Raw genomic sequence first — 27,779 nt, forward strand, 5'->3', positions numbered from 1 at the left:
ACTTGTCTGCAAAATTATTGAGTATTATTTTATTTTTCACCTGAAAATCTAATTTCTGTTGTGGAGCTGCAACAGGGCTGTAAAAGAGCTGCATGTTGCCGACCCCTGTGCTACATTCTTGACACTGAAAGAAACATAAAAAGGTCAGAGGTTCATCGAAGCTGTCGATACAGAATGCAAATCAAATCAATCAAGTTCTAAGGGTTAAACTCTATGAGCCTGTATATGGGCCCCCATTTCAAAACCCTGTTCTTATAACTAAACTCAAAAAATTAACTTCACTGTTTTTAGTTTTAATCAATTCTCTCTCACTGACGTTACTTAACGAATGCATTTAATTGAGTGAAAATGAGCTAGTTGAGTTGTTTCAGGGAAATACAGTGAGTTCTCAGACTTATTTCATAAGAGTTTATTTGGTCAATTCAAACCTGGTTGAGTAAAACTCAACATCTTTCCTATTGGTTCCTGGGACCAGCTATTTGAAAATTGGCCCAGTCTTTTTACTTACCCAATGTGTGATACTTTTCCCCCAGCCTATCTTCCATTGTGTGTGACTCTCCTTTCTGTTCTTTAGTAACCTGTGTAGCCTCATTATTACTGGCTACAAGAGCAAGTTACCACACACCCAGTACTGCAGAAAGGACACCACATTAACTTCTACACTATTATACTTAAGTCTGTTTTCTACTGCTTTTATTTACTTTAGTTGAACCCAACCACAGTAAATTTAATGACAGTATACATCACATCGTTGCGGTCCAAAGAAAAACAAGTATCACCAAAATAGTAACTTTACAGGAGAGGGTGAAAACGCCCTTAACTTTTAATGTAAGTTAATGCAAAGAGATTTTATTCTAATTGATTTTGGGGCATTTCTATTGGTCGACTCATCATGAAATTTTAACACAATGTAAAGGAGAACTACCATGTTCAAATAACATAGAAAAATAAAAATCATGATCCGAAGTGCAGACCCACATACAGGATTTCATAGGTTACACACACACACACCCTTCAGGTAAATGAGCTACGGGGCAAGGCATAGTAGCACAGATAAGTGCAAGGAGAGTTTGAGTGGAAGATTTGTGGTCAAAGGAGGGAGAGAGAAAAAAAATAGAGCCTTCTATCAGCTAAGCCCGATATATCTTTTTTAATTTGGTGCTCATGACAACACTGGGCAAGGTGAAGAAAAACCTGACACTTTCAAATTGCCTTGTCAATCATCAGAGTCATCCGTAAACTGCTGAAATAGAGGTAGAGAGAGAGAGAGAGAGAGACAGAGAGAGAGAGAGAGAGAGAGAGAGACAGAGAGAGACAGAGAGAGAGAGAGAGATGGATGCAGGTTGACTGAAGTTTAGCTTCTTCTGCTCAGATATGGTCTCTTTATTAACCAGAAGCCACTGCAGTGTGGATACAGGACAGAGTTCAAACTGGAGGTCATTTACACTTTTAGACTTTATTCTGTATTTAATGTTTGCTCTGTATTTTCACCAATAATTATAAATCAATGTTGCACCGTCTTGCAGTTGACCACTGTATATAGCTGAAACTATGGCATTATCACTAGTGATCTTTATAAGCGCTTAGCCACTGCCCCTTTTTCAAGGGCTCTTTAGTAAAGAAAATGATTCTATACAGAACCATGAACACTCAAAGAACCCTTCGCATTATTAAAGGGTCCTTTGCACCATGAAAGAGTTCTTCAGATTGATGGAGAATGTGCTGTAGAGGGTTCTATATAAAACCTTTTTTGAAAGGGGTTCTATAAAGCACCAAAAAGGGTTCTCCTAATATGACAAACGTGACATCTAACAGAATGCCTAATCAAAGACTATGACTGTAATGACTGTTCATTTTACTTGCGTTGGTCATGGATTGTACTGATGTTATTTTCTTTTTGTGAAACAGGTGTACACCTTTAAATCAAGTAAATCCGAAGCAACACTTTTTTCAATGAAAACAGAGCCACGTGAAACAATATAACATGGTTTCCCTGCTGGCATACATGCAAGTTTTGTCTATAAACTATAAACTATTTTCTGGCCCTGAAAGGCCCAATCTTGCCACAGCTTAAAGAGCAGAAGCATACAATTGTCAATTGTATGCAAAGGTTTGGGCATTCCTGGTCAAATGACATGCTTTGTTGATTTTGAAAAATAAGTTAAACATCCTCTACAGAGAACACACTGTAGAAATTACTGTTTATTTGCAAAATTTAACATATGGGGGGGCGTTATGTGGCCTGTGCAAAAGTATATTGTTTGGTTTTTTTTTTTATATATTTTATACTATTTTATATAATTATATATTTTTGTTTTATGTTTTTTTTCAATATGTTACACTCAGGAAATAAAAAGCTGCACTACTATGCACTCGCTATATTCAAGTGTGTTCTGTGTAGAGGTGGGTAATCCAGGTCCAAAATGTAAAAAACCCTCCCCAGGATTTTATTCCAACTGCTTGACTTCTCTCATTTGCTCAAACCAGCAGCAAAGGTGTTCAGGCAGTTGGAACAAAATCCTGGGGAGGGTTTTTACTCTTTGGACCTGGATTACCCACCTCTAAGTTCTGTGTAGAGAACGTGTTCAATTTTTTCACTTCAAAAACAAAAGTATTCAAACTTTTGCATACAACTGTAGCTTCATACACAAAACCTTCGGCACTGTTACAAACTGGACGTGCGGATAGCTAATAAGAATGTAGCTGTCAAAATTGGGATAGTGGCCATCTTAGCATATGATACACATCAGCATACATGATATACATGTGTGTTCCTCTGTGGGTGGAGCATCTGAGACTACAAGTAGATGAACTACAGCAATGGGTATGAATACTCAGATAAATAAACAAACACATAATACATAAATAAGAAAAGAGAATAAGTGACAGAGAACAGCTCTCTGTTGCACTAAATACTAGCACTAGTGGTGAAAAGAGTGAGTAAGCAATGTTTATGAGAACAGGAAGGAGAAAAGGAAGGAGGGATGAGAGGGCTTGGAGAGAGGAGTGTGAAGGAGGGATGAAGAGAGGAGAGGTGATGGGTGATGTGAATTATTCATGGGTTGTGACCCAGCTGCATCATCCTGTGTCAGTCTCCATTTGCTCTTATAACCTCTATGAGGAGTTCATTCACACTCACACACATACACACACTTAAAGCGCAATTCCACCAATTTTTCAAAATTTCTGCATAATTCAAACACTGAGATGTAAACAAAGTCATTCAGAGTGGTTCACTGTAGAGAAACTGTCTGACTCGATTCTTCTTTACAGTTGTGGTGACACAAATCAGGGGTCACGATGTGTACAACACAAATATGGCCATTATATTTCTTACCATGCTACATTACTACATTACTACATTTTATTCACAACCAGTGAACCTTTGTGTGCCTTAAAAGTTTGCAAGTAATGTTGATGGTGAAAAAAAAAAGATTTCTTGGGGACTATTTTGCCTCATGACGCCCTGCATGTACCCCTCCACCATGAATGGACATTTTTTAATAACCATTTCCATGATTCCATTTTCCAAGATCTCCATGGTAAACCTAATGATTGAAACAACATCTTTAACAAAACTGCTCATATTCCTATTACTAAATTGTATTGGTATTTTATTATAAATAGAGTCACATTAAATTTATCAATAATCTTAACTTTAGCATTTGCATGCCTTAGTCAGTAAATATTACTTTAAGTTTTGCAAGCCAAGTCAGTACAATAATCTCATATGGATAGTCAGTGAAAGGTTTTTCTCTTTTAACCGTGTGATATGCTGTTGTGACTAACTTGGTCAATTTGGAATCTGCTTCACTGTTTATCTGTCTTACGCACATGTCCAGTGGTCCAGAAGCGTTAGTGGGTTGCAGTGTGAGAGACATGACACTCGAGTGTTTTCAGTTGTAGTTTCTACAATAAAGAACTACTTTTATCTGCCTTCCCTACAAACCTTACAGAACATCTCAGGTACAGAAGCATCAAAATCCCATGAAAACTGAGTTTTTCTTGAGGAAATGAAGCTGCGGGCAAGCTTTGCTTTGTATATACGCAATTTTTGCATGCCGAGGGTTTAAATAGTCAATTGAGTTGAGTTTGGCCTCAGTTATGTTGTTCTGTTAACTCACTGCACCCCCCACCACCAACATGTGTGCAAGTGATTTTTGGCATTTTACTTGCCCTGGGCAATCAGACAATCCTTGTTGTTGAACCCTCATTTTGTGTAATACCTTTCACTGAGGTGACTTTTAGAGATATTAAATGTTTTAGACGTTTGGTTCCTATCACCACTGCTCTGAACCATTTAGACTCAACCAAGAACGGTGTATTTTACAGATAACAGTCCACTGTAGATGCCTTGTAGATACTTAATTATCTTTCAAGTTACATTCAACAAAATTTCTACTAAATTGACCATAATTTTCTTTAACTCTAAACCTGACTCTAATCCTAACCCTAACCTTAACCTCAACCCAAAACCTAACCCAACCCTCACCCTGGTCCTAGCCCTAACCCTGGTCCAAATCCTAACCCCAACCCTACCACCCCAACAATTTGAACACTTGGTGATATGGTATAGTGGGTAACACCTCTGCCTTCTCCACTGTAGACTGATCTTCAATCCCCGACCTGGGTAAGCACCCAACACTATACCAATAAGAGTCCTTGGGCAAGACTCCTAACACTACCTTCACCTACCTGTGTGAAATGATCAAATTGTAAGTCGCTCTGGACAAGAGCATCTGGCAAATGCCGTAAATGTAAACATCTGTAGATAATCTATAGGAGACTATAGAGGACTATCCAAATTAAGTCACATCATAATTTTTACTACAAGCAAAAATATGTTCACTTTTTCTTTCTATAAGCAGTCAATATCCCATGGCCACCAATGTGCAAGAGCTTAAAGACTGACACAGGCTCATACATACTCATACACACACACCTGTAACCTCTCTGGCCTTTCATTCCCTTGAGACACCGACACCTGTCTGAAAATCAAACCAGCACAACAGCATCCCATCTGCCAAACATGCCTTCATCGCTTGTTTTCTCACTCATACACACACACACAAATGTACACACCTAAACACACGTCTTATTTTTATGTAAGATCAGTGTATGGGGTCGTACACATGTCCCATATATACTGTACTGTGCAAATGTCAGAGACCACTATTAATTTTATTTCATTTCCAGTCAAAATGGCCATTAAGTACAAGTTAGCCATTTATCTTTATTTCTTTACATGTCTTTACATTTATTACAGCCTCCATTCTTTTCAGATCACTTGCTTTCAGTTTTTCAAAGAAATCTGCAGGGATGTTTTTCCACATCTCCACAGTTCAGTCCTAGACGTTTTTTGCATTTCCTGCTTCTTACAATCCAAATAATCCTGAGTACACATTCAGTGATGTTGAGGTCTGGATTCTAGGGTGACCAGTCCATTGTTCTGAGAGCACCAGCAGCTTCTTTGTTTGACTTCTTTGTTCTTGTCTATTTCCTTTTCTCAGTGAGGGCTTCTTGACAGCTACACATCCTTACAGACTCATGTTATATTGTCTTCTCACAGTGGAGGGATGAACAGAAACACCTGTAGAGCTTGATTTTCTGACAGGGACAGTTTTGGTGTCTACCAGGTCTTGCATGGTTGTTAAAAGTCCCAATTTTTCTGTACCTTTTAAATTTTTTTTTTTAAACAGTTTTGGAAAGTATTTTTTTCCTCGCCATACATAAAATCCTCTCATATCTAATGTTCTCAGAAATATCTCCTTGTGCTTTATGTCTGTTTTGACTGGAAATTGAATAAATAAAGGGTAGTCTGTACAATGTACAGACTATGGTACTGTATATATGTCAGTATATGTATATATGTATATATTACATGCTATAATGCTAATGTGTCACATGTGTATTACATATATCACTGCTGTTGGGACAAAATTCCTTACCTCCATTTTTGACATAATTTGAAAAAAAGGCCGCCAGTTGCCTTATATGATGTGTCAAAATTTTGTGATGAATAGAAATCGTCTAAAACTACTTGGAAAAAATGATTTATCCAGTTACTTCTATTAAAAGTTAAGAACATTTTTCCTCATCCTGTAACGTTACCTTTTTGGAGATACAAGGTTTTGTTCTGACAGCAGCGATATGTAAGTACCTATAAGTAATCAAACATATTTTGTTGGCCCTGATCTTGTTGGTAAGTCATGCTGTTCTTTGGTTTTCCTATAAAGTTGGGAAATATCTGTGCTGAAAATGTACAAAAAATATGTACACATACAAACAATCATACATATTTTAATCCTATTCAGAAAAATGCTAGAAGGGGTAAATTTTGTACCCAGTACAAGGCCTGTTAGTCAGTGCAGAGATGTGAGCTCCAGGTCCCAGTTGCAGGTAAGAGCAGTGTGTACTGTGTATTTGTGTGGTGTGTGCTCCCTGAGACTCACCCACTGGAGTGTTCTCATAGATCAGCAGGTATGACTGGAAGAAGTAATTCTGGAACCGTGGAGGTTGGTTAAAGGCTGCAGGAGACAAAGCACAGATTAGTGATGTATAAGGTCAAAAAGAAACTTTCGGTAACACTTTCTATGAATGTCACGTTTGTAAGCATCTATAAACACATTTATAACATGTTATAATGCCTTCATACGGCATTATAAACATGATTATAAACATTCATAAAAATGAATTACACTGGATTACACTTTATAGCCATGTTTATTACACATTATGAATTGTTAATACAATGCATTATAAGTAGTGTTGATAACATGTTATACTGTCAGTGCCAAAGAAGTCAGTCCCAGCTTGGAGAGAGTAAAGTAAAGACAAATACCAAGCTAACGGTGGTGTACATTACCTTTCCCACACTGGGTAAAACACTGATGGCAGCTCTAGTTTAAACTCTGACATTTGAAGCCTGTAATGTGCTTTATTGTTTATGTTTTAGTGTTTCAGTAAATCCTTAAGTAAATACTTCAACTTGATGCCTCACTCTTAACACTGGAGGAGGCTTTAGTACAGTATGCTTCACTTTACTTAGAGCGGACAAATACGACTTATGAGCTCTTATAATTTGTTATGAACAGTACTTATAATGTGTTATGTTAACAATTCATAATGCATAATAAGCATGGCTATAATGTGTAATGCATTTTTATAAATATTTGTAGCCATGTTTATAATGCCTAAAGATGCCAAAAGATTTATGATCATTCTTCATCCCAAGTCTCAAGATAGGAAGAGATTCTCTAGAACGTCTCCATTAAAGGTTTGATACAACCTAGAAACACGATTTCCCGCTCAATATCAGAATACAGCAAAAAAAAAATAGTATGTAGAAAAGAAAGTCTCTGTGAGCACATAGACACCTGTAGCCTCGGGTTTCGAAATGATGAAAAACTTCATAAACAGCCAAAGTGAAAAGTACTAAACAAAATAGAATCCACTGCCTTTGATGATCAGCTGTTCTCTGATGTCGAGAGTTGGATCGTTGTACATTCTGTAGCCTATGTATAACAATTTAAGTAAGTTTATTTTATGTGAACTCTTTATTTATTTTCAGCTCGGTTTTGTCCTATTGAACACTTATATTAAAATTATGTCATTTTAAATAATTATATTATAAATATTTTATTAAATTTTAATGTTTATAACATTAAAATTTGCTGGAACACTGGTGTGTGTGGAAGACATCTGATATAAGACACCAAACAGAAGCTTAAATCGATCACAAACACACCTCAAATAAACACACTCACTGTGTAAGAACCCTCTCACTCCATCACACCAATCAATAACCAGCACAGAGAGTGAATAAGTGAGTGAGTGAGTGAGTGAGAGAGAGAGAGAGAGAGAGAGAGAGAGAATGAGTAAGTGATTGAGTGAGTGAATGAGGGAAAGAGTGAGTGACTGAATGGGTTAGTGAATGGGTGAGCGAGTGAGTGTGAGTGAAGGTATTTGTGAGTGAATGAGCAAGTGAAACAGTGAGTGATTGGGTGAATGCGTGGGTAAATGCATGAATGAGTGAGTGAGTGAATGAGTGAGAGATTGAATGAGTAAGAGAGTGAATGAGTGAGTGGATGAATGAAAGAGTGAGTGAATGAGTGTGTGAAAAAAGTGTGAGTGAGAGAGTGATTGAGTGAATGGTTGAGTGAATCAGTGTGTGGGTGAGTAAGTGGGTAAGTTTATGAGTGAGAGTGAATGAGTGAGCAAGTGAATGAGTGAGAGAACGAATAAGTGAGTAAGTGAATGAGTGAGAGAGTGAATGTGTGAGTGAGAGAATGAGTGTGTGGGTGAGAGATTGAGTGAATAGTGAGTGAATGAGTGAGGGTATGAGTGATTTCAAGAGTAAGAGAGTGAGTGACTGAGTAAATGAATGGGTGAATGGGATGAATAAGTGGGCGAGTGAGAGAAAGGGTGAGTGAGTGAAAGAATGACAGAGTGAGTGAATGAGTGAGTGAGCAAATGAGTGTGTCAGAGAGTAAATCAGTGGGTGAGTGAATAGATGAATGAGTGAGTAAGTGAGTGAATGAGTGAGAGAATGAGTGAAGGAGTTAGAGGCTAAGTGTATGAGTGAGTATGCGGGTGAGTGAGTGAAAGGGTGAGTGAGTGAAGGAGTGAGAGGATGAGTGAATGAGTGAATGAAAGAGTGAGAGGCTGAGTGAATGAGTGAGTGAATGAGTATGTAAAAGAGAGACAGTGAATGAGACTGAATGTGACTGAGTGAGTGAATGAATAAATGAATGAATGAAAGTGCGTTTGGACTTCTAGCATTTACCTGTGGATGTGTTCTACATACAGTACACTCTGAACAGTGAATCTGGCTTAATTCCATACTATACTTCTTTGCGCGTCTCTCCTTTCTCTCTCTCTCTCTCTCTCTCTCTCTCTCTCTCTCTCTCTCTCTCGCTCCCTCTCTCTCTCTCTCTCTCTCTGTCTGTCTCTCTCTGTCTCCTGGGTGTTGTCTGTGTTTCGGGGCACTGGGAGACAAGCTGTTTTGTCAGGAAGATCAGCCTACAAAGCAGCAGTGCTTTGATCAAGCCTTTGGGCAGTGGGCCATAGAGACACCACTGCACCACAGGAGGGGCGTGTGTGTGTGTGTGTGTGTGTGTGTGTGTGTGTGTGTGTATCCGTGCTGTTTGATGCTGAGAAATGCTGAATGTAGAATGAGAAAGAAAACATGGATCCTCAGCACATTAAAGAGTGCTAACAAGAACTGATCTATATAATCAGGACACTGAGTTACTTATCAAATGAACACTTTAACCTCTGCTATATTTAAGCAATAGAACACGAGAGGGATTGTGTGAGGAACCAATTCACCATTCAACAACCATTAAAGCATGGAATGTCTCTCATGTTTCTAAAAAGAACCATTCGCCTTTACTAAAGAACCCTTGAAGAACCATCTTTTAGGTGTGTAGTGATGCACCAAAATAAAAAATATTGTTGAAACTGTTGTTGAAAAATATTACATTTTTTATGGTATAGATCATAACTTCTGTATAAATTAAGGTGAAATGGAAAATTTGAAAAAGAAGTTTACTTTAGCTTCAACTTCAATACTTCAATTCATTGCCTTGGATGACCAACTGTACCCTGTTGGATTCCAGTTTCGACGACATTTTTCATTTCTATTTCAATTTTTATATATGTATATATATATATATACATGTAAATTCTTATATTTTAGCGCTTTGTTTTCGGGCTTTTTAACCTGTGTTAATTTCAGTCAAACACTCAGACAAACAAGACTTGGTGACATCCTGTATAAATAAAAATAATGCGTGGCCATGCCTTAGTAAGGCATGGGAACAAGATAATTAAGTCGTGGCCACAACTTAGAAAGGCATGGGAACGAGATCCTAAGGCGTGGCCAAGGAGATGTCACCAGGAGAGCCCCGAAGAGCCTCTCACTTACATGAAATAATCTAAAAAATACTGTTGTAAAACATAAAAAACACTTGATAAATTGATGATAATAAGCGCTGATTGAGAGATGATACAGTAATTTGTCTGTAGGATGTGAAGAGAGAGGTTTGAGTTGAGAGGTTTCTGACTGAGCTGATATCAGAGTCAGTGGAGTGGCTCTTGTGTTTGATCACATCTCTTCACATCTTCATAAACTCATCACTTCTCATTATGCAGCTGGCGCACACAGCTTCACTCATACAGACACCATGTCTCTCTCTCTCTCCCTCCCGCTCTCTCTCTCTGTCTTTCCCGCTTCTATGTTTTATTCTTTCTTCACATCTCTCTATCTCTGATTCTTTCTATCTTTAGGTCTAACACTTAATCGTTCTTTATCTTTCATTCAGTTGCCTCTCTTACTTTCCCCCTCTCTCATTCTCTTTACCTTGTTCTCTTCCTCTTTCTCTTTCTTCTTCCTCTGTTTTTTTTTCTACCACTCTTTCTGTCTCTCACTCATTCTCTTTCATCATTTGCTCCCCCTGTCTTTCTTTCCCCCTCATGCCTTTTCCCTTTTCTCTTTCTTCTCACTCTCTCTCACTATTTTTTCTTCATATTTCCTCATCTTCACTTATAGATAATTTTTCTTGCCTCTTTCTCAATCTCTTTCTTTCCTTTTCTTTCTCTTCCTCATTCTTTCTGTTACTCTTCCTCTAAGTTTCTCTCTTTCACTCCATCTCTCAGTTTTTTTCCATCTGATTCTTTGTAGCATCTCATGTGCTCTTACTTTCATTCGCTTTCCTCTCTTCCCTCATTCTCTCCTTCTACTCACTCTCTACTCTCTTGTTGCTTCTTTCCTGCTCTCTTTCATTCTCTTGCCTTTCTGTTTTTTATTCTTCTCTCTTTGTCATTCTTTCTCTTTTTATTTATTTCTTTTCTCCCTCCCTCCTCATCCTCCTTCTTCCCTCACCAAATATGTTTCTGCGTCTATATCTGCCCCTCTATTTCTGTCTTTCTTCCCCCCCATCTCTCTCTCGCTCTCTGTCTCTCTCTCTTGCTCTGTCTGTTTTTTTACAGTCAGTTTGGGGGTCATTATGTGGGCCGAGCTCAGGGATGTTAAGTGATCAGGGTGTCGCTTAATTTCTCTCGATTTTCTCGAGGCCACAAAGCCCTTAACAATCACCAAGAGATAATAAGCATGAAAACACTTTTCACATAGGATCAGCCACAGCTATTAGCACTATGAAAAATGTGAGAGAGAGAGAGAGAGGGAGGGAGAGGAGAGGTAAATGAGTTTAGAAACAGCTTAACCCTTGAAAATCACTGTCAATAAAAACGTATTTTAATTCTACTATAATGATTTCGCACATCCCCAATTGAAACAAGTGCAGAAATTCTGGTGAAAGTGCCGATTCTAAGCTTTCAATGTGTTTGTAATTAGGAGGGGGAGATATTTTGTTATTTCTTGATGAAAAATTGTTGAGAGTACAGTCTTAATGTGCAAAGACAAAACTTTGTTTCAGATCTGGTCATTTTAGTTAAAGGTCAAACGTTTATAAAGTCTGGGGTTAATCACTTGCAACAAAACGAACTGAAAGGGGTAAAAAAATGGCATTTGCATCTTACTGAGCCACGTTATTAATCATGTAATTATTTAATTACATTTAAATAGTACAGCCAAACAACTGTGACAACAGTAGACTCCATAGAGTTAAAGAGGAAGAGACAGATTGAGGAAGCGGGGGGGGTGCGAGGGGAGCATTGGGAAGTCATTCAGTGCGATGTAAAGTGATGGTGGCATGGCGTTGATAACTCAGCACGGCGGCTCGGCCGCCCGGGTGATTGGAGGTGTCTAGCGTTCGTCTCGAAGCTCCGTCACAGTGTCGGTCCGAGTGTTTACACAGCACACGCTGCGAAATGGCTGAGTGTTGACCCAGCCGGTGAAGACTGAGTGACAGACTAGCAGGAAAAAAAGTTGATTGAGTGAGTGAGACACGATGAGGGGACAACAGGAAGAAAAAAAAAGGAGAGGTAATGAGACGTTGCCGTGATGAACAAAAGGAGCGGGGCGGGGGAGGATGGGGAGAAATGGAAAAGGACAAGGAGAGGTGGACGGAGTTAATGCAGAGGCTGCAGAGGCTAAAGTAGGGATCTAGACAGTGGATGTCAGTTTTGGTGTGTGTGTGTGAGTGTGTGTGTGTGTGAGTGTGTGTGTGTTTTACCTTCACTGAACGAGTGTAGGAGGAAGGAGGAGAGGAGCAGCTTGGCCACCGTCATCCTGTCACCAGAACCTTCACTCCACATCACCTGCACCTTCTCCACACTGCAGCAAAACACAGAGAGAACACATCTTACCAATTCTGGCTTCATTACACTGGCTTATAGATTTTAATGTACTAATATTAGTTAGCATTTATTAGATTAACCCCTTAAATGGCCAGGGCCTGCCAGCGGGCTCAAAGTTGTATTATACACTACTATAACCTAAGAATAGCTCAGCCAGTTTGAACTGAAGTCCCTGTGGTTACTGAATAATGAGCCTTAGTATGTTATAAACCTGGGATTTTAAGGGGTTAAAGAGATTAAATAGAATAGCACTATCATTCTAATCTAGATTAGCACCATCATATTAATCTAACTTTCCACTTTGGCATCGTCTTTGTTAGTTTGCTGCTCGATGACTTGTCCATAAGTCTCCCAAAAGCACTGTCCAGCACAGTCAGCCTAAAGCAGGGGTCAGCAACACGCGGCTCTTTTAGTGCTCCACAGCAGAATTACATTGTTAGGTAAAAATAAAATAATCCTCCTTTGCAGTAAAATAAAGCTCTGCTGATCGTTCAACACACTTTTAACAATAAAAGCTCTTAAACACTGGAGTTAATGTAGAACTGCTAATTTTTACTTTAACCCTGAAGGTTGGCACACAGACTGCTGGTCACACAGCAACACAGACAACCTTGCCTTGCTAAAAAAAAGGCAAAGAGAAAGATTTAAGATGAACATTAATAATTTGGAGATTAATAGACTTATTTGCATTTATAATCACTCAGCTGGTTTCCTGATACGTTTAATCTGTAACAAAAAACCTTCAAACACTAAAAAGTCACAAAGCTGAAGTCAGCTTCTCGCTCAGCAGCTTCTCGTTAGAATTTTCACGTTCCACTTTAAATGGTGCAACAGTTAGCTACATAGTTAGCTACAATCTGGCACCTCAGGCATTTCAGGTAGAACGGGGAAATTCAAGCAAGAAGCTGGCGAATGAGAAGCGACTTCATCTATGTAAAAAGTCAAACGTTAAGAGACTATTTACACTAAACTATTCTCTTTTGTGGAAAAGTTTCCTGCCAGAGATGTGAGAAATGTTATAGCTGAGCTAAAGCTTAAAGCAGAGCAAAGTAAGTCTGTATTTTCATATATATTATATTTTTTAGTATATACTAGGACATTAGCACATACTAAGACATATTTACAGCCGAGATGGTAAAACGTTACTTCAATAAAATGCACATGAAATGCTGTGGCTCTCAAAATGGTTATATTTTTGTTAAAACTTGATTAAATGGTTCTTCTTAACATTTGGGTTGCTGACCCCTGGCCTAAAGGAATCACTTTAAAAGCCATTTAAAAGCTCTATTTGGAAGAGAGGTCTATAAGCATAGATTCTACATAGCATCACGAAGTGCACTAGAGCTAGGCCTCAACTGCACTACAGATCAAACTAAGAAAATGCCTTAATGAATAAAAACTCTCATTCATTTAAATTGCTGTCAAAATGCCAATTCAGTATGTTTGTTTTTCAGCATCAGGGAAAAAAGAAGAAAACACATTTAACAGAAAGTTACACACTTTAATTAGTCCACACTTTGCTTTCCAATCTTTTCAGGAGACTTGCTTTCAGTTTTTCAAAGAAATCTACAGGGATATTTTTCCACACCTCCAAAGTTCAGTCTTAGAAGTTGGTTGCATCCAAGTAATTCAAAACACATTCAGTGATCTCTCTCTCTCTCTCTCTCTCCTCTCTCTCTCTCTCTCTCTCATATACTCTTTCTCTCCCTTTCTTATCTTCCTTTCCTTTCTTTCAATCTCTTTCTATCTTCCTTCCTTCTTTCTTTCCTTCCAATAAATCTGCAGGGATACTTTTCCACACCTCCAAAGTTCAGTCTTAGAAAGTGATTGCATCCGAGTAATCTCAAACACATTCAGTGACATTGAGGTCTGGACTCTGAGGTGGTCAGTCCATTGGTCAGTCCACCAGCAGTTGTTTTTACTTTGTTTTATTTACTTCCTTATGCACTGAACTAGAAAGAACGTTAACCTCAATTTATGTGTAGAGCACTTTACAAAGGTTAGACCTGCTTTTCCTACAAGGTCAGGACATTTTGGTCCTGGACATGACTGCCTTTTCTCAGTAATTAGATCATTAGATCATTTACACAGAAGGTTGTATCACTAGGTATAAAATGCAGGTGAATCTAATCTTCTAGAATGAGTACGAGAAAAAAATGTGAACTGTCCTCCTCGGACTTCTCAACACAGTCAATGCTTTGTTCACTAAAAGCACCTTCAAAGACCTACACAAAGCTTTGGAGCGCAGACTATCACCTGAGGCGAGGGGTTTTATATCGACGCCATTAATGATGGATAAGGAATATGATTTATGCATCCAACTGAGTGACGAGCCAGAAGCTTTGGCTACTCACTGCGGCTAAAGAGGAAGATTTAGTTCATCAGGGATGTCTGCAGTCAAGACCAATTCCCCCGAGCCCCTCTAATCGTCTCGTGAGGCGTAACTCACTTTAAATGAAAACATGACGGATAAGTAAGCAAGCAAATGAGTAAATAAAGGTGTCTGAAGTGTGTTAACTATATTTGCAGGAGACCCGGTGTGACACACGATTTAATTAAGAGAACTGTAAGGTCGAAATTAATGATGTGTAATCGCGCTGAGTGCAACCTCTGTGTAATCAGGCTAATTACAGCAGTGGGACTGTTTGTTTGCTGCTACTTAGTGCTAATGTTGCAGAGATGGGGAAGCCATGGGGGAGAAAGTGGGCAGCGCACTACACTGCAATATTTAAACACTGAAATTTGTTTATTTTTATTTTGCCGGGGATGGAAAGTGACACTTTTTCCAATACCAATTCTAAAATCAATCCTATATATCATTTTATATAAATATATGTATTTAATGTTGGAATAAAAATAAATAAAATTAACAATGTGAGTAGTAATTTTACTTATGTTAATCTGTCTGTTTAACCATTTCCAAACTCTCCTCATGGCAGCCCAGTATTATTTGTAATAATCATCCAGTACCAGGTTTGGCTAATCAATACTTCATTATGTTATATCAAGTGTTCTAGTAATGTAATTTAACAAATCTATTCATTGCTTTTTAATGTATTTGCATCTATTCTAATAATATGTGGTGTTTTTACCAGCAAAAATAAACTTACTGTCAAGATACACTCTTAAAAAAGATGATTCTTCAAGGATTTTTTAATAAAGAAAATGTTTCTATATAGAAACATGAACACTCAGAGAACCCTTTGCGTGATTAAAGGGTTCTCTGCGTCATGAAAGCGTTCTTCAGATTGATGGAGAATGTGTTGTAGATGGTTCCATATACAGCCTTTTTGAAAAGGGTTCTGCTATTGTTACGATGTCATGTCTGTAACAATAGAGGAACCCTTTTAGTGCTATATAGAACCATTTTCAAAAAGAATCTATTTAGAACCATCTACAACACATTCTCCATCAATCAAAAGAACCCCTTCATGATGCAAAGAACCTTTTAATCATGCAAAGGGTTCTATAGAGAACCATTTTCTTTACTAAAGAACCCTTAAAGAACCATCATTTAAACAATGTGCTTAGGTGGCTAAGATTTTTGCACATTATATGTGTACAATTACAACGTCAATGTATGCAAAATTACACGTTTTACAATAAAGTTTTATATATATATATATATATATATATATATATATATATTTGCCAAGTGATATTTCTAGATATATCCAATTCAGCCTTTTTTTTCTCCTCAATTTAGCTTTGGTCATTTACACCCTCTAGTCAGGTCTTCCCCCATCACACAGTTCAACCAAGCTGTGAGGGTGAGGGATAGGATGTGCTTTCTCTGAGACCGTCTTTTCAAACTGCTGCAACGTCTTTGTCCGATGTCAGCATTTGCTACTTTTGCACTGGACAATGTTGGGGGGGAAAGGGACCACGGGGACTGAACTTGTGACAGGACCAATGTTTAGATGGTTGCACTACTCGGGAGTCCCCCAGTACTGCTCTTATCAGTTTCATATCAACACTGGGATTCTGCCTGGTGCCAACTGTAACATATATCTAAATCAAACACTATAAAAATTTTGGTTCAGTATTTGGGTACTCAACTAGTTTCACTGAGGCATCCACATTTACAGGTGCTGTTCAAACCCTTGTCATCTGATTATACTAATTAGTTTACCTTTGTTGCTGTAGAGTGGAGCTCACTGATGGAATTAGCTGGTGGTTGATCAGAGCTAGAACAAATCTCTTAATGACTCTTAATGAATCCATAGCAATAAATCAAGGAAAAACAATTAATTGTGACTTTCTCAAATCACAGAAACATTTTCCACTTATTCACCTCAGTGTCACTGCTGGGTTGAGAATAGTTCCCCAACCAGAAATATCCAGCAAAGAGCTTGGTGCTGAGAAATTGACCCCTGGTGAAGGACTAGAGCATGACTAACACACATTTTGCATCAACATATGGGCTGCAGCCTCTAACAGTACACCAGCAAGGTAGAGCTACAAAAAAGGGGTTTCTCATAAAGTGGCCAAGAAGAGTGTAAATAGCCCAGCAACACTGCTGCATCTAATCATACCAGCATCACTATTGTGCTGAGAATGGTCAACCACCTAAATAATAGGTGGTCCTTTTTCATTGATGGGCAGAGTGGGTGGGCTTGGCTAATAAATTATAAATAGCAACAGATGGGCTCCAGTCAGCGACTGTAAACCTATAATGGGCACCTATATTCTAGGTGTTTCTACTAAAAAGGCTAATGGGTGTAGGTACACGGTAGGTATTTCTAATCGACTAGCAGCTCAGTGTACATTATAATATAATGGTTTTATAGATCATAGAGGCATTAAAGGACTGAGGAAATGAGGAAGGTTGAGAATATGTTGTTATTAGGGCTGGGCGATATGGCCCAAAAATGCTATCACGATAAAAAATTTCTTCTATATCAAGTTTAAAGGCTGAATTTTGCTCCTGAGTGAAAGTTGAAGAAACGAGATGTTTGTTTTTACCTCATTTTGTCACCCAAACCTTTCAATCTACACAGCTCTCCTGTCCAGAGTCATACCTATACTGGAACAATTTTAAATTATCAATACCACAATTCCACCAAACTGTCCCTGAGTCTCCTTTAAACGTCAGGAACTCAATGCAATGATGAAATCGTGGTGGAAATCACATTGTCACACAGTGCAATACTTCGGTTTGGTATAAAAGGCAATATTCTATCCAGGCGTATAATGACAGTGTAAGATGAGATGGCAGAGATATTAGAACCTGCCAATCGCTGACACTTAATCTGACACTTAACCATTTGTTAAATGGTTTATTGGACATGCATAACTTGAGCAGGCTACGTTGACTGCTGTTACTAGGCGACAGGTGTCAGGAACTACAAGCAGCCAGGGTGTGTGTGATGTCAGGCACGGGGCAGATGACTTGCTAAAACAGCCGCAGATAGAAACTGGATCCACTCTCAGTGTCCAGGGTTGATTCATTATTTACAGAGTCAACCTGATCCATGGGCCATTCCTCACTGAGAAGGAATTTCATCACTGGCATTCTCACAGTGGCTTTCTTCTCGAGTTGACTTTAAAATTCTTGGTAACACTTTCTATGAATGTCACATTTGTAAGCATCTATAAACACATTTACAACATGTTATAATGTATTCATAAGGCATTATACACATGGTTATAAATATTTATAAAAAAGAATTACACTGAATTACACTTTATAGCCATGTTTATTATACATCATGAATTGTTAATATAATGCATTATAAATAGTGTTAATAACATGTTATAATGTCAGGGCTATAACTTATAATGCATTTTTATAAATATTTATAGCCATGTTTATAATGCCTTATGAATGCATTATAACATGTTATGAATGTGTTTATAGATGCTTACAAAGGTGACATTCATAGAAAGTGTTACCAAATTCTTTTACTCTTTTTTAAAGATCTTAATGGGGTAAAACCTTACATTTTCATAATGCTTGATGGAAAGTCTAAGATCAACATTGTAAATGAATATAAATAAACAATACATTGTGATTTGGTGTGTGTGTTTGCTCAGCCATTTCTAAGTTGTTTACACAGTGTTATATCATTTTATCAATCATTTTAAGTTTTTTTTTCCTTTAATCATCATACTTTTATTAAAAATGTTCATGCATTTCCTGCCACACATCATTATTTATTGTTTTATGTGAAAATACAAAAAAGTGAAGTATTTTGTGCTTCTCTTTAATGTATGAAAGGTGCCATATTAAAATATTATTATTATTAGAAAGATAATAAGTTCTTGTAAGAGTAACTGCTCAGCTGCTTGTTTTTGCTCTGTTCTTTTCTGTTTGCTGGGGCACAAGCAGATTTTGAATATCTACATTCAAAAAGACTGTGGTTTAACGTTATTACCCATTTACAATGTCCTAGTCTTTAGCTGCACAAGCTGAAGCTCAAATGAAGTAAGTGCAAATCAAACTGAGAAAAACACATGGAAATTCAAGCCCCCGCAGATTACATGGTAGGGAAAAATAACTCCAGATGTTTTCTCAAAATGTAATAACAGGCTGCCTAATACGCAGCGTTTGGTTTGCATGGCAGTCCCTGGTGTGGGTCAGAGCTGCAATCTTGGCAGTGAATTGGATTCAGCGCAAAAACCAGGGCGAGTGAGGGCGAGAGACAGACAGACAGTGAAGCAGAGAGAGAGAGAAAGAGAAAGAAATGGTCACATTTGTTTTCATTTGGCCTGTTGTTGTTTCCTGGGTGTGATAATGAATGGAACGGCCTGCTTTGCTCCTATAGCCGCAAACACACACCTTCCCCCCACCTCAACCTGCTGTTGCATCTCATTCTGCGTCCTGTCACCCGATCCAGCTTCACGGGGCATGGCGCAACGTTCCAACAAAACAGCATAAATCATGGCAAATAAAGGTAAAAAACAAAACAGAAGTAATCCAGTCACTCAAAAGCTACCCTTTATGTTTCGTAACCCTTAAAGTTCGAGAAATATTACTATTGTTTTGCTACAGTATTGAAATTTAATTACGTAACTACATATTTAACTTCTTACTGCAGGACCCCTATTGGCCGGTGGATAGAAATTAAGTCAGATATATTGAATTCATAAAATCAAATAAAATATTTTTCCCAATAACTCTGTTTGCAGATTTACTAGGACACTGTTGTCTCTGTGTGTGTGTGTGTGTGTGAAATGTGTTGAGCTGCTAGCGAGCAATGAGGGGTGAAAGGCACAGGGTCAGAACCCCCCTGTTGTGAAAACAATTCACAACTCTCAACAATCTACATCTCTCTCATCTGTCTCCACAAAGACGGCCGTGCCGAGTTAAAAGAGTCAGCACAGCTGCAGTTTTCTTGATATAAAAAAGACTTCCACAATAAAACTGCTACTCCATCTGGAGTCCACGAACTAGTCTGTGTGTCAAATTCAGTGTTTCTATACATGTTTCTCTATCTTTGCGATAATAAAAACAGCACAAAATGGTTCAAACATTCAAACAAACATTTCCTGAATCCGTAGAGTCGTCCTTTCCATTCCATCTTAGTTACGAGTTACGAGGCCTTGAAGAGGGATTGACATACACGTCATCTGCCATTCACCATGTTTAATTGTTGGATTTGTGTGTCCGTCTACATTTTGTGTGTAACTGACCAACAGACACTCAGGAAATCACTACGCACTGACCCATCACATTGGAAACCCTTCATTCTTCATTCAGCCGACATTTAAAATGGTGTGCAAAGAGTTTACAGCCACTGAAGTTGCTGCAGCAGTTTTCGAAAGTAGCACCGAAGATAACGGAGCATTTCTGATATGAAACCTATAGGTATCATGTTATATGCAAGTGCCTTTAAAGGTGAATTTAAGAAGATATGCAAACATCGAGAAAATGCCCTCAGACACCAGAGGGTTAAACCCAAAGAAAACAAGGAAAAAATGCATACTTCAGCTTAGAGACCTCCAAAACAGGTGTGAATTCCATGTTGTGGCAAATAATTAATTTGATTTCCGATTTACATTCTATATGCCATTTACATTCTATATCAGGTTTGAGTCTGCACTTATGCCCTTTTCTGTTTTCTTCAAAACCAAGAAATGCCCAAACATGGCTCAAAAATGGTCTTTTTTCCAAAACAAGACTGCAGGTATAACAATACATTTTCAGCAAATTCAATTCATAATCTCCTATGTAGAACCATAAATGCAGCATGGATTAAAAGCTTACAATCCACACTGTCAAAAGAATTTCTCAAGAACAAGCAACAATTAATAAACATGATATTATACATTAAGCTTTTGTTAAGAGTTAAGATCCAATATCTGAAAGCATACCTTTATCTAAAGTCTACTCATTAGTTCTGCGTCTCAGCGTGTATAATATCAGCTCAAACAGATAAGAGGCACCACAGGTGGTATCTGTGAGCTTGAAAAGTGGCACAGGGAAGAACAAAGCATCATTTAGGCACCAAAGAGAGCTGAGTGCCTGCGCTGCAAAAGGTAGGATAGCTGATGCTGGCTGGATGACAGATAGAATTAGTCTCAATCACAAAGAAGACTGATCCTTCTGCAGAACCTGCAGAAATGATAGACAAGCAGGACCCCTCAGCACAGCACTACAACTGGCATGCTTATAGTAGGCGCCTCTTCACTGTTTTAGACTTGTTCTTATTGATTTTGTTCATGGACGAGGTTCATTTTGTGACCAGTCTCAGGCCATTGTGGACTGAATACAGTTAGTGATGCACTGCTACACAATTTCTGGGCCAGTAAGATAACTGAAAATTAACTAATTAATTAAGATGTAATAGTGGGCACAATGGCCAAGAATCTATATCACAGTATATTTAAGGTATATCATGGTACAGTGTATTTATGCATTTTTTCTAATAAAACCATTGTGGATGCTTAAGTAGTCCTAATTTGTAGATTAGTATTGGTGTATTATTCTAGGATGTCCCTTCAGTTTTAATAAGAATCATATTTAATGACTTTAATGTAACATAAAATATATTTTATTGAGCAAAATAGTAAAAGGAGAAATGAACAATATATATATATATATATAATATATATAATATATATAATATATATAACCCTAACCCCCCTTTCTAACCCTAATATAGTTAAAGTGAGTGCATGTGAAGCACAGAGTGGATTCTCTGAGCCTGGCAAAAATACTATTGAATGTTGTTTTATTTATGATCATTTGTCTCATCCGTGCATCTTTTACACTTGAGTCATTCATGCCATCAGTATTAGCTGAGAAGCTGCGGAGCCTCTCGGCTTGAGATCTCAACATCGCCCAAAAGCGGCTGGCTGAGCGAGGGGTGTGTGCACAGAAAGCTGGCTAGTTTGCATGCTAGGCTAATGGCTAAGGGCTAACCCCAAGAGACTGGCTTTTGCCCTTCCATTTCCCCCCCTGATTAACTCACTACATTAACTGATGTCTGCTCCTTCTACACAAACTCGAATAACTTACCTTAGACTCACTACATGGGAGGTGAAGGAATTAGTGTGATATATGCTGCATTATCAGTGTTTATTTGGGGCATAGAAGTAAAACGATGAAAACAAAACTAATACAGCAAGAACAGCTAGCATACCAAATAAACCGGTATATCGCCCTCTAAGTCTATACAGGCTTTATATATGTCAGAAAGCAAAAGTGGGGTGCCAAGTCATCAGCTGTATCATTCATTATAACTGATCCAACTGATCATGCACCCTAGATACAATTCTTAAATCTCAACACAAAGACTTAGGCTCCTTAACAGACTCCATTAAATGTTTTCCACATGTATATCAATGGCATGCGATAGCCTACAGTTTAGTGCTCTTTCTGACCTCTTTTTTAGCGCACTCGCTTACACACACTCAGACACTCTCCTGCAAGCATTGTGACAAACCTCCCCTCCCTGGTCCCTAAAGGACGTCTGTGCCAGGCCTGTCGCATGAGTGGATGTGATGGATTTGATGGTAGCTGGAGCAGACAGTGTGTGCACCACTGCGCTGAGGCTAAACCGAGACTTCAGCAACTCCTCTCCACGCTAACTCTCACCAAACAAATAACAGCCAGGACTGCACTGCCTTTAAGATCAATGACTGCCAACACAATTCTGCTCTAATAAGGTTGTGTATGGTTCACTGTTACACAGCAATCGTTAGAGGCTGTTAAACCTTTCTGGACAAAAAAAGACTTTAGACCCATAAATATGTGTAAATGGCTACATGGTCATTGGTATTGTCCAATGTAAGAGCTGTTTTACCACCAGAACACTGTTAAGTAGCTTATTTAGTGCAGGGATCTGCCATCAAGGAGAGTTTCAGCATTTTGGAATGGATATTTTTTCCTAAACAGTGGTCGTTTACTGCTGTAACCATGCTGTAATTGCATGAGATTCTCAGCAGAACTGTATCAAATCATTATGCATTCTGTTAATTAAGTATCAAAGGAAAATGCATTGTCCAGTATGCTTTTCTATAACATCAGAATAGTATGGCACAACATCCACCTCCTAGTGAATTCAATAATAAAGGGGACCTATTATGCTCATTTTACATGTTCATAATTTTATTTATGGGGTCGTGTTGGTGTTTTAATGCTCCAAAAACACATTTTTTTTTTTTTTCGTATTCTGATTGATCAGGTCACCCACTTTACTCTGACTGGTCAACCACCAGAGAGGTTCTGCCACTACATGTTCCGCCCCTGTCTTGCAACCTGCAGACAGACTCTTGTCTAGCTGTAAACACTGGTGTGACTATTTGTCCAAAGGTGTCAGTTTTGCCGGATCAATTTAATCCAGAGTCCGATCTTGAAAGTCAGGTCAGCATCTTCTTGACATGGTTACAAAACTGAACAAACTCCTCCTGGACTCCAGCAGTTGCTGTGCACTGTGTGAGGGTGTGCCAAGCTTGCTGGTAAGGGGGCAATAAGGATTGCGTCATGAGATTTTGTCACCTTGTAACAAAGGAAAAGGGTTGGAATTTCAATGAGGTGTTTCAGTCAGCTGAGAAAACTGGTTTCTATGGGAGAGAATTAATCTCTCTGGTGTGTACTTTGAGCTTTGTATCTTTACAGACCATTTACATACACAGAAAAGCTATACAACATTCTGAAGGAAAGGGAAAAACCAGAAAAGCATATTAGGTCCCTATAAATTGATTTTTTTTCACTCCAGCCATATCAAGAATAACATTCACAAATCAAACCTTTAAAGGCACAATTAACTTTTTCACACTCAATATCTTTTATATTTTACTGCTGTACCTTTACTGGTGATGTTCAAGGTTTGCACCATTCAAACTTGCAGGGCCTTAAACAGTACTTTACATGCATTCACATTTGCCGTTCAAGTCACTTTAAATTGAACATAAAGGCCTCAGTATAAAAGGCCAACTGCTACAATATACTCGTATGGCTATTTTTAACTGCGAAAACTCAATTATAAAAAAGTATCACAGAAACATTCTGCTCTGACCAAGTTGCATCGCTTCTGCACAGCTGCAGTAACATGCATGAGGGGTGGATTTCTGCTGCTTCTCTCAAGCAGCATGGCACTAAAATCACATACAAAGCATACTTTCTCATGACGTTTTTCACTTAGCAAACTGAGAATTTGACCGTAAATAGATGATGCTGTCTTTTTCAGTAATATATTGCCTAATGTTCACTCATAAGACCTCCCAGTAATTTCCCAGAAATTGCGCTAGAACCCTGTTTACACCTGGTCAGTCCATGCGGCTTCAGCATCAGGATTAGATCTGGATGAGGCCAATCCACATAAGAATGCAAGTGTAAACACACCCAAGAGGCATTTAAAACAGATATGATCTGATCACTCAAACCACTTCAGGAGGTGGTCTGAGACACATTTGAGCTACATGTAAAAGCACTGTAAACACACCCGTCTCTCCAAGACGCATTCAACAACCAAAACCCCTCCCAGTACAACCGAAACTCCTCCCCATGCAGTACATCACTGGGCATGTGATTGTGTCTGTGAGCAAGATAATCATGGAGTACTCACATGGTTGGGGATCAGATGAAATAAAATGCTTAATAACAATATGGACAAACACCACTGTGCAACCCAAGCTGCAGATGCAGAGGCTGAATGGAACAATTGGGAATTGGTTGCAGTGTAATGAGCAGATTTGCATATTCCGTCTCACATAGCAACTGGACTTCAGTGCGACTAATTGGAGACACATTTGACTACCAAGTGTAAATGCATGTGGTTAAAATCATATCAGGATACTACCCAGATGTTAGTCACATGAAATGGCCAGGTGTACACAGGTAAATTGGGATTTTGACTACGGCAGGCATTCACACTTCCTGCATGAAAGTCCATATGTGAAAGGATCTACTGACACTACTATTCCTGCCCTTTCAAAGTTTGAACCCTTAAAAGTTCATAGTTATTACTTTTTGTTTAGCTGTACTTTTCAAATTCAGTTGCCTGATTACATCTTAAATTACACAGAAAGTTACATAACTGATTACATTTACTTTTGATTTACGTTCTGTATTGACTGGTTTGATTTTTCAGTTGCTTTCAATGTCAAAATACTAAAAACATAGTAAAAATATAAAAGACTATAAAATAAGACTGCACACAACAAAAACTTTTCATCAAACTCTAATCATAATAAACATCTCTTCAACTTACAAACACAAATGTGTTCTCATTTGAACATTCAGAATCTGCACCAACAAAAGAGTCTCTATCTAGTTGTTTTAGTAAGCTAAGAGTAAGAAATAGTTAATATAGAATTACACCATTCTTTTCTAATCAGATAATAACTGAGACGTCTAAGAGATGAAATGTGAGACAAAATGTTATTCTATGATTTTTTCTTTAATATGAATTTGCAAGCCCATAAGTTCAATTTTAAAGGGCCCATACGGAAAATAAATTTTCCAACTTTCTTAAATAAAATATTTGCTATAGTGTAAAAACATTGTATATAAATGTTACATATACAAAAGTTTCAATACTGTTCACTTCTCAGTCTATACAGTCCATTTATGGAAACTAAGCTGCAAAAACAGCTCTGTTTGAATTTATTGTTTCTGTGACATCACAAAAATCAACACAATTACACATTTTCACATATCTGCCTATACAGACTACAGCCGTTCAGCTCCACCTATTAACGTTGAAGTTATAAGCAGTGTTTCAGCCCAGACATCATTTTAAATGTGGCAAAATATAGAACAGACAATCAGAAGAGAGAAGATATCTCATTTACATATAGTGTTATTAAAAGTACGGTAACAAAAACAGCCTGACAGGTACTTAAAACTATACAGACATTTATAAATGGACCTCAGGGGAAAAAATAAAATGCAAGAACAATGCAGTATATTGGCCCTTTAAAGAGGAAGTCTAATTTTTCTAAGGCCCAATCCCATTTCATTGCCCCTACCACTTAGCCCTTACCCCTCCGTTTTGCGCGTTACTGCCTGGGGGTAGGGTGTCCCAGTTTTTGTTGAGATAGAGGGGTAAGGCGAAGTCTCACAGCTATGTGGCCCTACAAACTGGAGGTTTTTCAGAGGCTCCAAACAGAGCGTTATGCAAAAAAAAGAAAACCCAGCAAGATGGCTGCACAAGCAACCAAAGAAGCAAACAAATGTGAGCATTTTCTCAGTTAAAAAATGCTGATTACCAGGGTATTATCTTTGTTTAATGTCATTTCAATGCATTATGGTCCTTTTCTTCATAACTAACATAAAAAATCTGCAGTAATTTGCTGATGTCTCGGTAGCTATTTAGCAATAGCTAACTTCAGCTTCATATTACCGAAGAATTAGGGGTGGGTGATAATAAATAATTATCACATCCCCCCTCTTTAAAAGCATATGATGCCCTAAATGTAACTAAAGCCCAGCAGTGAGGAGCTGAACTTTACCCTCCTCTGCTATCACTGCAGACTGGCAGGGTTGCCTACAGAGCAGCGCTGGTAGCTGTTAATGAAGTAATGTTCTTTTTTATTTGAGGGTCCCATTTTGTAGGGGAAGATTTCAACCACTAACCTTTGTAACTCAGTTCCAAGGGGCAAGGTGACACTCGAAAACAAGGGCAAGGAGTGAAAATAAGAAATGGGATTGGGCCTAAATGTCTATGTAATTGAATGGTTATGATACAAACTAAGTCATTCAGAGTGGTTTGATGCCAAATGCTTCATTCTAGAGAAACCCATCTGGAATTGTTCACAGCAGTGATGATAGGAACCAGACGTCATAAGTGTGTAATGCCTCTGACAGTTCCCTCACAGAAAGCTATTACCTGAAATGGTCACAAATGTGCTGCCTGATGTCTGAGACATTGTTTTGCGATAGTGTCGAGTGTTGAGACGATGTCGGCCTAAAACATAATTTTTTCAAAACCATTTATGGCAGAGATTTTTTCAGATTTATGACTTATTTATCATTATCAACATTACACATGAAAACTCAGAAGACGTGTGTAGGTTCACCAGTTATATATAGACACTGCGACCCTTGGTTCCCATCACCAGTACTGTAGAGAAACCTGTAGAGTCCATAAGTTCCTCTACAATGAAAGAATTTACATCTGCACAATTTCTCAATGATAGAATTATACAGAAATCAAAACAAATCAGTGGAATTCCCCTTTAACAGTTTTGACTATTTCGAGACCCAAAACTCAAACGGAAGCATCTGAGCTTGATAACACTGGCCATCTGACAACTGACAATTAACGGGACACCTCTTTCTCGGTCATTTCATCTGCAGTGTTTTCACACATCCAACATCGAATTTTTCATCATGATTATTGCATTTTGTGTGAGAGCCAGAAGCAGTGTAATTTGGATCACTGAGGTAGTAAATGTGTTGGAGGGAGTCTAGCCCAGCTTCTATGCTTCTGTGCTCTCTCACTCTTATTAAGACATCAACACTGATAATTACTAGATTTGTTCCAAACTTGGCGGTGCTTTATTTTGATTTGCATCTCGTTCAGCGGAGCACTAATCTGATTTTAATTGCTAATTGGTGACGTTGTGACGGATCTGCGTTGTATTCTATATTCTGAGTGAGTGAATGCGTGATGAATTATAATTTTACACCTAACATGCAATCTGCTATGCGTACAGAGAAAGCATTCTTTAACGGGGCTACAGTTTACAGTTTTCTTATATTTAAATCCACATAGGATTTGTGTGGGTTTATGTAACACAAACAGCCATAGTTCCCTTTTACATAACTTGTCTGTCTTTATCTCTTAGGATGAAACAGGTGTTTTTGTTCCTGTGACTGATCTATGTAAACTAGCCCTGTTCTGATTGGCTGTCATATATTATTCAAAAAGCTACCCAGGCTGAAACACTCCTTCTAACTTCAATATGAATGGGCGGGGCCAAACGGCTGTAGGTGGACATATGTAAATGCGTTGGTTGTTGTTACATCACAAAAACAATGAATTTATTTATTTATTGATTTTGATGTAGTTTAGTTTTCATACATGGACATGGACTGTAGATTGAGTGGAATGCTTTAAAACCTT

At 38.2% G+C, this 27,779-nt stretch overlaps 1 protein-coding gene across 1 annotated transcript in view; it reads right to left on the reverse strand.

Moving 5' to 3' along the window:
- Positions 1-27,779, reverse strand: part of LOC118810932 (cadherin-23-like) — a 338,859-nt gene that overhangs the window by 276,864 nt on the left and 34,216 nt on the right. Inside the window, exons 2-3 of the mRNA XM_036575094.1 lie at positions 12,138-12,238; positions 6,453-6,527 (exon numbers count right to left, since the gene is read on the reverse strand). Of these exons, the coding sequence (XP_036430987.1) occupies positions 6,453-6,527; positions 12,138-12,219 (157 nt within the window). The 5' untranslated portion in view covers positions 12,220-12,238. The remainder of the gene's footprint in view (positions 1-6,452; positions 6,528-12,137; positions 12,239-27,779) is intronic.

Source organism: Colossoma macropomum, unplaced genomic scaffold (assembly GCF_904425465.1).
Source record: "Colossoma macropomum unplaced genomic scaffold, Colossoma_macropomum, whole genome shotgun sequence".
NCBI lineage: Eukaryota > Metazoa > Chordata > Actinopteri > Characiformes > Serrasalmidae > Colossoma > Colossoma macropomum.